At 36.2% G+C, this 16,663-nt stretch overlaps 2 protein-coding genes across 2 annotated transcripts in view; one reads left to right on the forward strand and one right to left on the reverse strand.

The window, feature by feature from the left end:
• Positions 1-12,416, reverse strand: part of LOC106164100 (sodium/hydrogen exchanger 2-like) — a 61,880-nt gene extending 49,464 nt beyond the window's left edge. The window contains exon 1 of the mRNA XM_086997212.1: positions 12,299-12,416. Within this exon, the coding sequence (XP_086853338.1) occupies positions 12,299-12,416 (118 nt within the window). The remainder of the gene's footprint in view (positions 1-12,298) is intronic.
• A 58-nt stretch (positions 12,417-12,474) lies between these two features.
• On the forward strand, positions 12,475-14,154 carry LOC106152739 (uncharacterized). Its single transcript, XM_013526449.3, has 3 exons — positions 12,475-12,643; positions 12,994-13,144; positions 13,379-14,154. The coding sequence occupies exons 2-3, from the start codon at positions 13,139-13,141 to the stop codon at positions 13,739-13,741; spliced, it is 369 nt and encodes a 122-aa protein (XP_013381903.2). The 5' UTR covers positions 12,475-12,643; positions 12,994-13,138; the 3' UTR covers positions 13,742-14,154.
• Positions 14,155-16,663: the final 2,509 nt, after the last annotated feature.

Raw genomic sequence — 16,663 nt, forward strand, 5'->3', positions numbered from 1 at the left:
TACCCTGGAGATCTGCATCCCTATATATCATACCAGCATGGTGCAGGCATAGGACAGGTTTAAATATATATATATATATATATATATATATATATATTTCAAGCTGAATTAATGGATTGGGAAGAAATATGTGTTATTACAGGTTTTTTTTTAATGGATTTATTTCTACAATAATGATATATACAAAATAAATAAATTCAGAGCAGGCGGCACGTCGCCACAGCATTATGTGCTCGCCTGCAGTATTATAATAAATCGTAAATAAATAGATTAATTATAATTATATAAAGGTAATGATAATGCGTTATCTTAAATTACAGTAAATAAATGAGTTAATTATGATAATATAGAAGTAATAATAATAATTGTGATAACACTATTAGTAGACATATACATATTGGTGAGAGCAACAGGGAAGGGGTGTGTGTGTGTGTGTGTGTGTGTGTGTGTGCTCTTGTGCACGCATTCTAACCGAGGACACACACCCGCCCGAAACCCACTAACCGAGGACACACCTCCAACCGAGGACGTCCTCGGTTGACATAAGCAGTGGAATGCATAAAGGGGCCCATTTCAAGTTAGGTGGTGAAATTTGACGCTATTCTGAGCCAGTCCTCGGTTATGCTGTATAGCGCGGGCCAAATTCCCGCCACGAGTGTATCAGAAATACTGTCCAACTTTTTGTCTGAAATCGGGCTATACACACGCGTCCTCGGTTGTGCTGTAAAGGGCGGACCAAATCCCGCGTCCTCGGTTGTGCTGTAAAGGGCAGACTAAACTGAAACTAATGTTATATCTCAGATGTCTATATATTCAGTAAGTTCATATTTTTAAACTAAAGGTCTTTTTTATCAAATTAAGCTCTCCTAGGCCGTTACGTAACTACATAACTATCATCGCACTGTACATATTACGGCACGCTTCTTTATTAGTACAACTGACTTGGAGTGGTTTAAATAAAGAAGAACTGTCTGAATTTGTGGCTCACTCGGTAGATCTTAGGACCGACAATCTTTTGAGGGTGCAAGAATTACTCTGAAGTATCAAATAAACGTACCGGTACGTTAATTAATTTTCCAAATTTCTTCCCGCCGGTACGCTCCATTTTCACCCAGTACGCTTATTAATTTTTCAAAAATCTTCCACCCGATATGTTTATTAAATACATATTGTACCGGTGGGAAATTACACAAGTACAAGTCACGCTTTTTATTTTCTTAAATTGAAGTATAATGAGAAGAAAATTGAGATCTCAACTCATTACCGACTGTTCTACCAACAGCACTGGAAAGTAGGTCAAGCGGAAGTCGCTCTCTGAACACAACAGTACATGCGTCACCTGATTTCAGTTCCTATAAATAGACGTGCTTTCCCTTCAACAGTGACAACTACTCATGTACATCGATCGAATGATGCAATGTCGCAAGGTGATAGGATCATATTTATAGATAAGGAGGTCATTTCAAGTGCAGCAAAGAAGTTGTGCCTGTTTTCAAACGTCAATTATTTCATGCCGATTTATGATTTAAACGATGTTAAATCACATTTCTATGTAAGATAAACCCTTAGGAGTTTACAGATATGCAAAACGAACCTTATATCTGAGAATAAATTTACTATGAATAACGTCTCCGTATGGCTCTCGGAGGCGGCTTAGGTGCGACATATCTGGGTCTTCGGCCCCTGACGATTATGAAATTTAACTCATGGCAAATATATATATATATATATTTTAATAAATTAGATATCCCGTTTTTAAGATAAATTATAATACTGAGTGAATTTTACCTGGTGAATTTTTTTTTTTTTTTGACAATGATCAATAGCTAGCTTTTTTCTTTCTCTTCTTCTTCTTTACTTTTATTTATTTATTTCTTTTTTTTTTTTTTGGGGGGGGGGGGGGGAGTGGTGCAAAGGTTTTTTCCACCCAGTACTTTTATTAAATTTCGAGATTTTTTACATCCAGTACTTTTATTCCATCAGTACTTTTATTAAATTTTGAGATTTTTTCCACCCAGTACTTTTATTCCATCAGTTCTTTTATTCAATACTTCAGAGTAAATGAAAAGGGTAAATGGATCGTCCGTAAACCCCCTTTACACTGGGGCGGCGTCCTTTGTGCGACCAAGAAACTGGCATCACTGTGGTCGTAGAAAGGAGGTACAAGCATTGCTTTGGTTGAAAAAAATGAATATTTGGTGATTGGCCAGTTGTCAGAAAGTTAAGTATTATAATTTTGTACTCTCAAATGGATCCGTACTACAGGACGCAGAAAGGACGCCGTCCAGTGTAAAGGGCCCCTTAGCTAACTATGAATTAATCTACCCCTGACAGTTTGAAGAAGGCTATGACATTATGAAACATTTATTATTACATAATGGCTCTGCGAACTACAGTCACTTCTTTTCACCTGTAGATCTGACCTGTTTGTTATACACCTGGCTGCTAGAATAAATACTAAATCTAACAACTGAAGTGATATTATATTTTGAATGGGCCCCTGTCGGTCCATGTCGCTAACACAGAGCACTCATATTCATAAACACCGCATTTGCAAGAACCGCTTTGTGAAATAAAAAAAGAAAAAAAAGACGCCCCGACAATTACGCGTCCTGATATATAGGCCTACAGTTCGGATATGCACACGGCAAAAACGATTAAGGGACCGTTCCCAGATCCTATCGTACTAACTATGGATCGATCTCTCCCAGAAGGACTGCTATATAAATTGCAATCAACGTAATCAGTGTGATCTGGCCAATTTTACAAAGTTGCTGTTTTTCCCTTTTCTCAGCATAATATTATATGCGATGCAACATTTTAAAGAGAACCGATAGGTCTATTTTCATGAAACTCACAGAACTGATGAATATCAGTTAAACGCAGGTCAAGTTTGAAAATCTTCATAATGGGCTGCTTTTTTTTTCAGAAAATTTGCTGTTGTTTTTGCTTTTTTCAGCATACATGCAACACTGTAAACACAGTTCAAGGAGAAGCAATAGGTCTATTGTCATGAAACTCACAGAACTGATGATTATTAGTAAAAGGGTTGTCAAGATCAAAAATCGGCATATCCGGGCCATTTTTTGTCAAAAGTTATGCTGTTTTTTTTTTTTCTGCCATTTTCAGCATATAAGTAACACTGTAAGCACATTTCAGGGAGAACCGATAAGCCTGTTGTCATTAAACTCACAGGAGTGATCAATGTTACCAATATACAAATCAAGTTTGAAAATAGGATTGATTGGTTGAGTTTTGTGGAAGTTGTGCCTTGTTTTGATATATATAAGTGGTTTTCCTCAGATTTGATTGTCAGGCATGTTGACAGTTTCGTTATTGAACTAACTAGATATGTAAATATGTTAGTGTTTGTCTGAAATTTTCTGCATCTTTACAACATTACTAGTTGATTATATAAATATGACGGTAAACATGTTATCATGTACTGTGTAATACAGTGTCTCAAAATGGAGGAAATGGGGTGATTATTTTCAAAAGTTTTGCATTTTTTTCTCCTTTTTTCAGTGTACATGCAACACTGTAAACACACTTCAAGGAGAACCAATAGGCCTGTTTTCATGAAACTCAGAGAACTGATGATTATTAGTAAATTAAAAAGAATGATCAAGATTGAAAATCAGCATGACCAGGCCTTTTTCTTTCAAATGTTATGCTGGTTTTTTTTTCAGCATATATGTAACACTGTAAGCACATTTCAAGGAGAACCAATAAGCCTGTTTTCATGAAACTCACAGTACTGATGATTATTAGTAAAAGAATGGTCAAGATTGAAAATCAGCATGACCAGGCTCTTTTCTTTCAAATGTTATGCTGTTTTTTTTAAGCATATAAGTAACACTGTAAGCACATTTCAGGGAGAACCGATAACTTAAAGCCTGTTTTCATGAAACTCACAGAACTGATTATTATGAGTAAAAGAATGGTCAAGATTGAAAATCAGCATGACCAGTCCCTTTTCTTTCAAATTTTATGCTGTTTTTTTTTCAGCATATAAGTAACACTGTAAGCACATTTCAGGGAGAACCGATAGGCCTGTTGTCATTAAACTCACAAGAGTGATCAATGTTATCTATATACAAATCAAATTTAAAAATAAGATAGATTGGTTGAGTTCTGAGGGACTTCAGCTTTTATTTGTATATAAGTGGTTTTCCTCAGATTTGATTGTCAGGCATGTTGACAGTTTCGTTATTGAATTAACTAGATATGTAAATATGTTAGTGTTTCTCTGAAATTGTCTGCATCTTTACAACATTGCTAGTTGATTATATAAATATGACGGTAAACATGTTATCATGTACTGTGTAATACAGTGTCTCAAAATGGAGGAAATGGGGTGATTATTTTCAAAAGTTTTGCATTTTTTTCTCCTTTTTTCAGTATACATGCAACACTGTTAACATATTTCAAGGAGAACCAATAAGCCTGTTTTCATGAAACTCACAGAACTGATGATTATTAGTAAAAGAATGGTCAAGATTGAAAATCAGCAAGACCAGGCCCTTTTCTTTCAAATGTTATGCTGTTTTTTTTTTTTTTTTTTTTTTTTTTTTTTCCAGCATATATGTAACACTGTAAGCACATTTCAGGGAGAACCAATAACTTAAAGCCTGTTTTCATGAAACTCACAGAACTGATGATTATTAGTAAAAGCATATAAGTAACACTGTAAGCACATTTCAGGGAGAACCGATAGGCCTGTTGTCATTAAACTCACAAGAGTGATCAATGTTATCTATATACAAATCAAATTTAAAAATAAGATTGATTGGTTGAGTTTTGAGGGACTTCAGCTTTTATTTGTATATAAGTGGTTTTCCTCATATTTGATTGTCAGGCATGTAAACAGTCTCATTATTGAATTTACTAGATATGTAAAATGGGTTGTTTGACAATTTCTGCCTCTTGACAATATTGCTAGTTGATTATATAAAAATGGTGGTAAACCTGTTATCTTGTATTGTGTAAAAAAAGTGCCAAAATGGAAATGAACTCGTATCATTGTAGTTTGTCAGATTCAATCATTCACAATGTTCGGAATGGAGGAAATTGGACATTTAAACTTGTCATATTGATATTTTTGCCATCTCAACAATTTTCTTAGTTGATCATGTGAAATGGCAGTAAACTGTATTATTTTATGTAAAAAAGTTAAAAATGGAAAGAAACCCATTTCAGTACAGTGCTCTCTTGTATACATTTAGCATTTTCAAAGTATGACTTTGGAGTTCCATGAACCTGAAAACCTTTGCTAGTCACATTTTCTGAATATTCATGACACTAATATTTTATTATAAAAAATTGATGATCATTATGCTGTTAAGCATTATATAATATTGCATCAAATTGGAAGAAAGCACAATTTTGGGTGCTGCTGGCATGATGTCCTCAATTGTAAAATTGTGTACTGTGCAAGTCTGTATCCAATGGACGACACTTTGTGTTATCAAAATATAAAATTCATGATAATAAAAGAGTGCTAAATAGAAAATAAGCATTATGAAAATAAAATGTTTGAAAACGAATTTCTTCGGTCTTTTATTTTATTTCATCAGTATCCTTTCTTTTCCTAAATTAATTGATGTTTTATCTCCTAATCTTCAATTCTAAAAAAGTGGCAAAGCCCAGCATTAAATATTGTATAACTGTTCATTTAATCATCATCTCTGGTGTTATTTTGGAATTTACCTTAAATATGAAAGAATTTCATAAAAATGTGAATTGCTGCAAAGTAACGCTATATAAAATTTGCTTTGCATTAAAAGTACAATCATTATTACATGTAGATGCATGCATGTCCTCGGTTGTAATGTGTAGTGTCTGTCCGTGTGTGTGTCCGTGTGTGTCCTCGGTTAGAATGTAAAATTCTTGTCAGCAAAAAATTAGTTTTTATAAAAAATTAATTTATAACATTCATACTCGAATAGATTTTACCCTAAATTGAATGTTTTTATTTTGATTTAACCAAGGAATAAGATGTCCTCGGTTGTATGGTGTTGTGCTGATGTCCTCGGTTGGTACACATAGACAAGTATGTGTGTGTGTGTGTGTGTGTTTATTTATAAAAAGAAAGAAGTACCTGACCTAAACATTTTTTCCTATCCCCCAGAGCACTTTGGTGCCATACAGCCCCCCCCCCCCCCACCAAAAAAAAAAAAAAAAAAAGAAAAAAAAAGAAAAAAAGAAAAAAAAAACACAACACAACACAACAAGAACAAACAAATACTCAAGGCTCTTTAGAAATTATTTACACATAGACTCGTTCACTCAATGTTATGTGACTGACATATGCAATAGGATGTTGGATGTAACATCTGCTGGTAGCAATGGCGGTCATCTCAGTTTATGTCTGAGAAAGGTTAATGGCCGCAAGCTAGCACTGAGTACTAACTAGGACTTAATTTTCTGCTACATACTGATATAAATAATACAGTTTTATTCAGTCACTGTACATTAAAAACACACATAACATGAAAATTATTTTTATAAGTTCTCACTGTTACAGTACAAGACACATCACAAAAAAGTGACAACCATGTCTTCTCCATCATTACATGTACATGTTCTCTTGCTTGACCCTTTCTATATTGTTTTATCATTCTTTTATGATTGCCAGTATCTTCATCAAATAATCATAGCTCATCTATCCCGTTAACAACGATCAGAGAATGGATAAATTTGCACAGCACTTTACTCAACAGCACCTTCTTGAACGAGAGTAATTGGCAATATTTACCATTCAGGCAATCCTATAGTGCTTAATAGTAAAATAAAGGAGTTCTGCTAACAAAAGTCTCCAGATCAATTAGAGAGCAGTACTAGGACTGTAGAAATGAGACGGGTCGGGACTAAAAGCATGTACTACCGTAATTAACTCCATGCATCTACAAAGTGCACTTCTTCTTCATAGGCCACCACCGATGTGGAGTTTGACAAACTTCAATAATTATATTTTGCCGAAGGTTTCTGTTTCTGGCCATTAACCAAATGTCTCTTGTTGGAAATTCAAAATGGTCAAGAAAGGTCTTTCCTTCTCTGCCTCGGGCACTTCGCCAGGTATTCTACCACTTAAGATTAACCAATCCCTCTCTTCTGATGGAATGGCCCAAGAGCAAAGTGCACTATTTACTGCAAAGCTCTTGTATTAATTAATTCATCCTCTCTCGCTATGTGTGAGAGATAAACCCGGTTTCATCAATTTGTTGTGTGGTCACACTTGAGAATATTGATTTCACCTGCAATTCATCTCACAGTTGCGGTTTATCTCAATAAAAAACGTTTCATACAGGTGTCAGCAGAAGCAGATACATGATATTGATTTTATTTGTCATTTAACAAGCTGGTATTGGAAAGTGGCATACTAAAGAACTATATATATATATTCATTCTGAACTACATTTACCTCTCTTTTACTTTGCTTCTTTTTTCATTCCTCCATTCTACGAGAGTGCATGTACTTCTTTTCTATTCTTTCATTTTCTCTCTTAATCATCTTCATCTTTTCTTTTTTTTATGTCTTCTTTGAATTTTTTTTTACCCTTTTATAAAAAAATTAATAATTCTTGCCTACTAAGCCTTAAAAATGTCTTTTCTTGTAAATCCTTTCATACTACTGATAAATAAAAGAAAAATAGCTTTAAATGGTATGCCTTCTTTAAATCATATTTTAACAGTTCAAAATCAGATCAATAAAAATGACTGTTTTGCCATATCACGTCAGCCTATTTCCCTGTGTCATTCTTCAATTAACCCAGACTAACGACTCCAATAATTTAATTATTTGTCGAATTTCTTTTCCCAGAGATCAATAAAGAAATGCTCACTTAAGGAGCCTGTATATATTCCAAGAAGTTATCAGATCAGAAAACAGAAAATTACTGGTCAAAATCAATACCACTCCAATTATTTGACAGTATATATTACACATTGCTGGCATCACTTTTGCAAACTAGTACTAGTGAATCTTAGCCAAATACCTTAATTTAATAAAATACCAAACTCTCACAGTATGAGGACCCCAGTGGAATTAATTCTGAGGACCTCCGTGTATCACCCTAAGAATAATCTCAGTATCCAGAAATAAAATCACATAAATAAATTCATTCCTTGATTCTACATACTAGTATATTCAAATATTACCAAACATCTTCCCCACCAACCCTGGGTTTCAATGGATTTCCAGAAACTCACCTCCACTATTTCCATACATGTGTGTGTCATATCCAGTACATGCTAATATAACAGAATACCAAACTGATTAAAAGGCCATTGCAATAACCACCTCTGAAACAGGTGCCTTAACTGACACAATAGACAAGATCTAAGAGTGCTTTTAAAACAAATGATCTGCGGACTAACTGGTTCTCTGACTAAATATGGCTGACCCCACCTAAAAGCAGTGCTGCTTAATCTCCTGATGGTCTCCCTGCCTCCACACTCACCATTAAATGGATTAAATCTCGGCTGCAAGGTTTAAATGCTAGGCCCTTGCAGCAACGGCGAGGGTAGAGGCAGGGAGACCATCCGGTAATTTGTCGATGCTGCTTTTAAGTGAGTTGGCCATATTTAGTCTGCGGATCTGTTAGGGTGCTTTCCCAGAGATTTAGATCGATCTAGAGATTAAGATTTAGATCGACCTAACTCCCTGGGGGTTCAAGCTAAATTGCAGTCAGCCGAGCGGGCACCATAGTTAATTACCCCCTTACAGCTTTTAGTAGGCGGGACAGACGCTTAAGCCAGCCAAGCTGACAGTAATCTAGTGAGACTCCCCACAGGGATAGATCGATCTAAAAATCTATGGAAATGGGGTGTTAGTGCACGTATCAACTTGTTCAGAATGCTCTCTTAGGCAAAAAGAAATAAATATTTCAGATTTGCTCTCCCTGTATCTCTCCTAAGTGTGCTGTACTAACATAGCCACTTTTATCTTTGATATCATGAGATGTTTTTAATTGACTTTCACATTGTAAATAGCTTTTAAACTGAAAGTGTCTGGTAACCCTGGGAGCAATATTCCATCCCAAGGGATGGTAGTTATAAGGTTGACAGGGCAAACCAATGTCACCATCAAAGACATTGCACTGTGGTAAATTACTTGTAAAATGCAGATATTGCTGTACTTGTAAAACATTCAGTCATGGCAAGGTCTGTTCTTTAGCTCAGAAACAGTAGTACATATATACATCTGTGAATAAATAAATGAACATATAAAACAGAAAAATAAGTGGAAAGATATTTTGTGACAACTATATATAGCCATGAATATGTCCATGTAGATAATATCAAAGGAATCAATCTAATGGACGACAAACTGAAGGATCTGTCCAATGTGTGAATCAAGAAAAGAAACAACCTTGTTGGAAAATGGTACATGAGAAGTAAAACCAGGATGCTGATCTGCCTTTTTCTCTTTTTTTTTTTATCATTTGATAAGCTTAGCAAGGAATGATGAGTCTGATTTTATGCTTAAATAAATCTACTAGTAAGGCCAGTTTGGTGAGTGGGTCCATCAGTCACCCTGAGTGTCAGAAGATCAAAGCACACCCCTATCATCAGCTCACTTACCCCTGCAATATCCAGTAACACCCCATGTTACTGGACAACCCATCTCCCAGGGGTTTCTCCCTAAATTGCTTTCAGTTTAAATAGTTCTGATGTCAGCAGGGGCGTAACCAGACCTTCAAAAATTGTACGCACAGATTTTGAAAATTCCCAGGTACGATTATATTCCTTGAAAAATACACTGAATTAATGGAGAATAATATCATGGTTGGCTCAAAAAATTGTACGCACAGTGCATCCTTGCGTATGCCTGGTTACGCCCTTGGTCAGCATGCCTACCAAAGCTCTTAAGGGTTAATTAACTAGTATTGTTTGGCAGCTTCAGTAGGCGTGCCAGACATTTAAACCACTTAATTAAGCCAAAAGCAATTTGGCAAGAAACCCCTTGGAGATAGGTCGATCCTGTTAGATTGATCTAGGTATGGGAATAGGGTCTAAATTCTTGCCTGTTCTTTTTCAGTAACTGTATATGACAGAGACAGGCTGGTAGTGAAGGTTCTCAGTGTTCTCTGCAACTCAGGGTGATAAAATTAATTCACCTTTACAGGAATATGAGGGTATTGACCTGTAGGCAAATGCTTGAACTCAAGCACATTAAAGAGGCTGTCATCTGTAATCATCCATACACAGCTCCAGTAGCCTTTCTAGATAATTACTAGTACATGTAGTAAAGACGTGATATGAATTGTTACTCTCTCTCTCTCTCTCTTTCTCGCTCCATAGACTTTAAGCATTACCAATTTTACGCCCCAGGGAAGCTTTTCAAGATTCTTATTGATAGGGCATAGTGATACCATCCAAAAACAATGATATTACAGATTATCTGCATTTAGTTCTCAAGCTTTCAGTTTCACTTCTAGTTAGAATCCTATAAAGGTATCCTATCAAGGATTTTGTTCACATAATTTGACAGCAAGCTGTGACATCTACTCATGCATCTGAATATTATATTTAAGTTAAAATATTTACCACCTGGAGAAAGCATAAAGGCACAGATGCAACTCTTAAAGTTGTACAAACCTACATGTACAGTCCAAATTCACTGACTGATTTAATGAATTTGTCCTACTTCCTGTTATCTTTCCAGGATTCCTAAATTGAAGCACAAGTTTAGGTGACTCATGATCACTTACTAGTACATAATAATCAGACTAATAAGCTGTCAGTCTCTCTACACATACCAGTACAGGCCCGTAGCCAGGGGGGGTTCGGGGGGTTCGGGGGGGTTCGAAAGAACCGCCCCTTTTGCTGGAATAAGGTCCACTCTGGGTAAAATTTGCTCTAGGTACATGATGTTTTTATGGAGAAAGGTCCACTTTTTCAGAAAACGAACCCCCCTTTTGAAATTGCTGGCTAGCTATAGGGGACTGGAGTACATACATGTATGTGGCATTAAAAAACTTTAAAGATAAAATCATGCGAAAAGTCAGGCAGTCCCAATTACTGACCCCAGATAAGCAGTAATTCAAACATGGCATTTTCACACATATATCATCTTAAATTGATAATAAATATACATAATATGGCATCATTCTTGACATACTCAAATACAGTCTGATGGCGTATCAGTATGCCATATAAAATATCTTATCATCACAACTGGGAAATAAAACACTGTGGCCTGCTATTAATCAATAATCGATATCTCAATAGGAGGCTGTGTTATGTAAGGTATGTACTAGTAGGGGCCTAACCTTAATTACATTACAGATGTAGCTTGGATTGCACTGAGTTATTTATTTCAATCAGATCTGCAATTCTAATGAAGAACCAATTACTATACTGACTATGGGGTCATCCATTTCATTATAATTTTCACAAGTCTAGGGGGAGGGGATTAATGTCCTCTCTTCATCTTTGGGGAAAATAATGAAAATGATGATATCCAAATTGCTGTCAAAGGTTTTCATTTTTGGCTTTTCATCTGGTGCTCTCTGGGGGTGGGGGGTGTCTGGAAAAAAGTATACCTATTATACATGTTGAAAAATGTTGATGATAAAAAACCCTAGACCCCAGGGTGAAAGTTGTGAAAACTAAATATCCTAGAAACGTATACAGCTGGCAGTTTTTCATTGCATATATTATATACCATATGAAAAAACATCAAAATTTAGATTGAAAATCCTGAAATCAGGCATAATTCTGAAAAATTTCACCCATGTTTACAACTGTCTTCTAAGGTCTGAGTCACAAGGGGCCAACTCTACTCTCTTTTATCCTCTCTTCCTCCTTCAGCAACATCCAAGATCTGCTGAAGTTTCAGACAGACTCACTTACCAAGTATGTGCTATCAATTCTCTATTCTAGCAAAATTTCGACAAAAACTTCTTTCAAACCAACTTGGCATGTTGTGGATCAATATAATTGTCATATACTATACAGTTTTAAAGTACATGTGCATCTCCACTATAGAAAACATATACGCTGGTAGAGAGTAAAGTACTAGTATGCTGAAAACATGTTTATACCTGTATATGAACAGGTATGTAATGTGAGTACAGCAAGGTGAAAATTAGCCTCAGGTTGACCTCCATATTCACTACAGCTTAAAACCTCACAGTGAGGCAAGGTGGAAAGGTGTGTTCAGATCTGTATATGAGCAGGTATGTAGTAAGGCGAGGCGAAAAACATATTCACTTCAAAAGCTGTATGTAAAGCTGTATGTAAAGCTGTATGCCAAAAGAGTTCCGGTTAACTGAATTGCCTATCTACCTACCAACCAGTTCAGGTTGCCTAATGGGGCTATCAGTTTTTTTCACCACTGTGTGGCGCGCGTGTTTTAGTTGGGGTACTTTTGCGCATGCGCGTACTTTCTCGTGTGTTTGCAGTTTCATTTTTAATCTGACGCTGTAAATATCGCTCTAAATAATGCCAGGATACTGTTGTGTTCTGGAATGTACATCGTCAACAGGAGGTCATTCTTTCCGAAAGACACAAAGCAAAGTTACCAGTGGAGAGTTGCCATCAGGAGGGTTGATTCTACATCAAAAACACTATGGAAACCAAAGGCACATGACAAAGTCTGTTTCCTCCACTTTCGTGAGGAAGATTACACTTCTACGTAAGTTGTACTTGCTGTTGTCGCTTTTAGTATTAATAATGAGTTTGTCAACTTATTCATTAGGTCTTTGTTATCGATGTTTAAGTAATTATATCGTGTAACGTGCTTAGAATGTTAATTTTAAGACATTCTTCACCTAGCATTATGTAGCGATTTTGGGGGGGTGGGGGGGGTGGGGAGAAAACACTCTACGACTAAGCTACCGAGCCCGGGTCAACCCCGACCAGCCAATACAATTATTTCTTCGTTTTTATATGATAATCCATGAGGTTTTTTAAAGGCCACGTTTTCAAATTAAGACAACTTGATTTTAATTGTATTAATAATCGTTATGTGCACTCCTTTTGCAGATGAGAGAAAAAGACTGAAGCCAGGAACGATACCATATTTCCATTTAATAAAGTGAAAGACGTACTATCATCAGCCGTCTAGCTAAACGCTGCGAAGTATCAGATCCGGTGACAGTAGGCCTACTAACAGCTCCTGATTATATTCATGGAGGTAAATATAACGCATGATATAATAACAGATTTAAAAATAAAATGTTTCTTTTTATTTGTATAATTATCTGTGTAAATACTAAAAAACCGAGAGACGGACTAAAGGGGACAAGAGGCAGTCAGATCTGCGTCATTTCTGTCATCTACACCGATTTTATGTGTTAATTAATACATGAAGTATTTTTCTTTGTGTAATTTATTAACTTGTGTATTTATTTTTTGTTGTATCCTATAGGTTGAGTCTCAAGCAGATGAAGCAGTGGAAGACAAACATGAAGACTGCCCTGCTGAGAGCCAAAAAGAAAGTACAGCTTCCCAGTGTGATATCATTACATCATCAGACACAAGAGAAAGCATCATGCTGTACCAGCAAAATGCAAAGGCTGTCCAGTATCTAACTGGATTTAGTCATTGTGAACACTTCATGTTGTTTTTCAATTGCCTTGGACCAGCAGCTCACCGCTTGAATTTCAAATGTTTGTCACCAGAGGACCAGTGTTTTTTGACCATTATGCATTTTGACCGTTTCAAGCTATCGGTAACAACGGTGTCAGAAATAAAACGCACATGGATCAACTTTGTTTTTCCAGCTCAGTGAAATGAACATTTAGCCAGAACGTGACATTGTTGACGACTATATGCCTGTAAAATTTAAGAAATATGGAGTATTGACTTCATGGGTAAACAAGAGTGACTGGCATAATTTGTCCTTGTCTTTCGGTTGCATTCAAAATATCACCAAACCTAAAAAATAAAATTAAATTAATGAGATTGTTTTTTTAACTGTTCTTTTCAATTTGTATTTCAAATGCAAAATGAAATTGAACATTCATAGCATTAAATTGTGACCTTCAAACCATGATATATCATCTCACACCTTGTATTTCTGTACTATAATGCAACTACAGGTACATAGTAGCTCAAGCTACATGACATTGTATGACATGACATTGATACAAGACATTTGAACAAGTAAAAAACTAGCAAACTTATTTTCGTTTGCACACCTACCTCAATGCTGTTATTCTCCATGATCTTTCTTCATGCCACACTCGACCTTTACTTTGGCCTCTAGTTCTGTTTTCAAGTTCTGACACGTCCTTCTCTTTGACCTACCAACATCAATGCAAGGTTATGAGGGAGTGAAAAAAAACAATGATGTTAACAAAACGATGCTAACATTCTTGGCAAACACTGTTTAGATTGTCTACCTCATCTACACTTAGTTATGTCAACTGTCATTGACATAAAACACGCATCAGGCCTTGTTTTTCCCTTACAAATTTGCGTTGACACAAGTCGTGTTAAATGTCGGACCTGGTACACGAAATTTGATTACTGAAACGAACGGTCCTTTATCGACTAGGAGTGCCTACAATAAACATATTTTAAACATAAATACCTTCATTATATTCTCGGGATATGGAAATATGCAATGACAATATTATTTTCTTGGAATATAGTAATAAATTAGGCATATAAGTAGTGCGGAACTAGCCGCCGCTTACACCTGGCTTTTGACAGGGAGCTCACACAGAAACCCATATTTTACGGGAAGATTCGAGCGCGAAACCTTCAATGTTAGTGATACAGCTGACACATTTATAAGTAAATACACTAACCTTTCTATCAAATCCTGTTTCTTTCCTCTTGTGGAGGCTCCTCTTTCAACTAGTTGAAGTTTTAACTTCGCACCGTTTGCTTTCCGTACTCTAAAGCCATTTCTACACGGACGCGAAAACGAGGCTATCTTCAATAACCACTATTACCCCAGCGCCCTCTTTAGGACAAACGGCTCCGCGTATAGCCCCATTCTGACTAGCTCCCATGCCAATTAAGCCAATCTTATCTCTTTGTTGCCCACTCATTGCTAACACACTTGATTTAAGACCATGTGGTTACAATTTCTAACCACAATGAGCCAATCTAATCCTCTGCTGTTCCCTCAATTGCTATTACAATTGATTTTATACCATGTGATTACATTTACAATGTCTAACCAGAAGAATTAAGCCAATCTAATCCCATGTAGTGTTATGTATGTTACAAAACATACAGGGAGCAAACACAACCATCAAAATGGATTTCGACGTGTAACACCCCATTTCCATAGAATTTTAGATCGATCTATCCCTGTGGGGACTCTCACTAGATTACTGTCAGCTTGGCCGGCTTAAGCGTCTGTCCCGCCTACTAAAAGCTGTAAGGGGGTAATTAACTAAGGTGCCCGCTCGGCTGACTGCAATTTAGCGTGAACCCCCAGGGAGTTAGGTCGATCTAAATCTTAATCTTTAGATCGATCTTAATCTCTGGGAAAGCACCCTAAGATTAACTCTTTCACAAAAAGTCCAACAAAATCAGAATATTAATGTAGTAAATGAAGTTTATTTTACAGATCCTCCCAACCGTGTAGTATAAAAGTGGGATTTCTGCCAATAATAGGAGAAATCTCATGATTGATGCCATCATCTACATGTAGGTATAACCCTAATATTCCATCATTATTCACCTGTCTCACCTATTAGGCAAGTATATCTACCTGGAGTTTTTATCTACAAAACATTCAGCATTCAAACATATTGTTCTGCCATACTATAACATCTGTCAGAGGCCGTTGAGTTATATAAGAGTCCTACTACAGCTAGGAATAAATTGACACAAATCAATGCTTTTTATAGATTACTAATAATTTATAGGCTTAAATGTGAACTGTCAATACCTGTGTTTTAAGTAAAACCAATTTTCTCCCTGTGGCTGTTATGTCATTGATCATATTCACAAGGTTGTCAACTCTATTTGTTTTAAAGCACAAGTCCCCATTTCTGAATGTCACTTGTGGCTGTGTTGTCATTCTGCTATTAACACCATGATTGGCTTTCACTGAGACAACCTGCCTGCCGTCCGTTTATTTTGTCTATTTTAGATGGGAACAGTGTGTGTGTGTGTGTGTGTGTGTGTGTGTGTGTGTGTATATATATATATGCTGTACATGACTAGATACATGTGAGTGACGTCTACCATGCACCTCCTTCACATTTTATCAATTGAATATAACATGATGTAATCCAGAATAAACTGGTCGCTGCCCTAGAGACTGTTTTTTTCTGGAGATTTGTTTGTAGAAGTCTGAAATTATAAGTTTAACCCTTTCTTATGTTCAATTGCCAAGTAGGGCACTTAAGCGCGAGAAGGAAGTCTGAACTAGAAAAAACTCGGAAAAATCTCAAAGCACAACTCAGAGAGGAATAAGGTGTATTTCAACCCTAACCTACCTTGATTTCCCTTGAACATTCTTTGTTCTAGTAATTAGCAAACAAATAAGCACGGTTATCACATCATATATTGAAAATACACTCCATAAGTGTTTACCTTTGTGTCTAGCTATATTAAGCACATAATCTGAAGCGGTTTTGAGTGGCCACAAACCACACAAGAGCCTGGGTTTAAAATAAAAAAAAAAACTGAACAATTATCATGGGACCGAAAATTACTTTTCTGCATGTACTGAGATCTACAAGTG

This window comes from Lingula anatina, chromosome 10 (assembly GCF_051362555.1).
Source record: "Lingula anatina isolate TDL-2025a chromosome 10, LinAna3.0, whole genome shotgun sequence".
NCBI classification, from domain to species: domain Eukaryota; kingdom Metazoa; phylum Brachiopoda; class Lingulata; order Lingulida; family Lingulidae; genus Lingula; species Lingula anatina.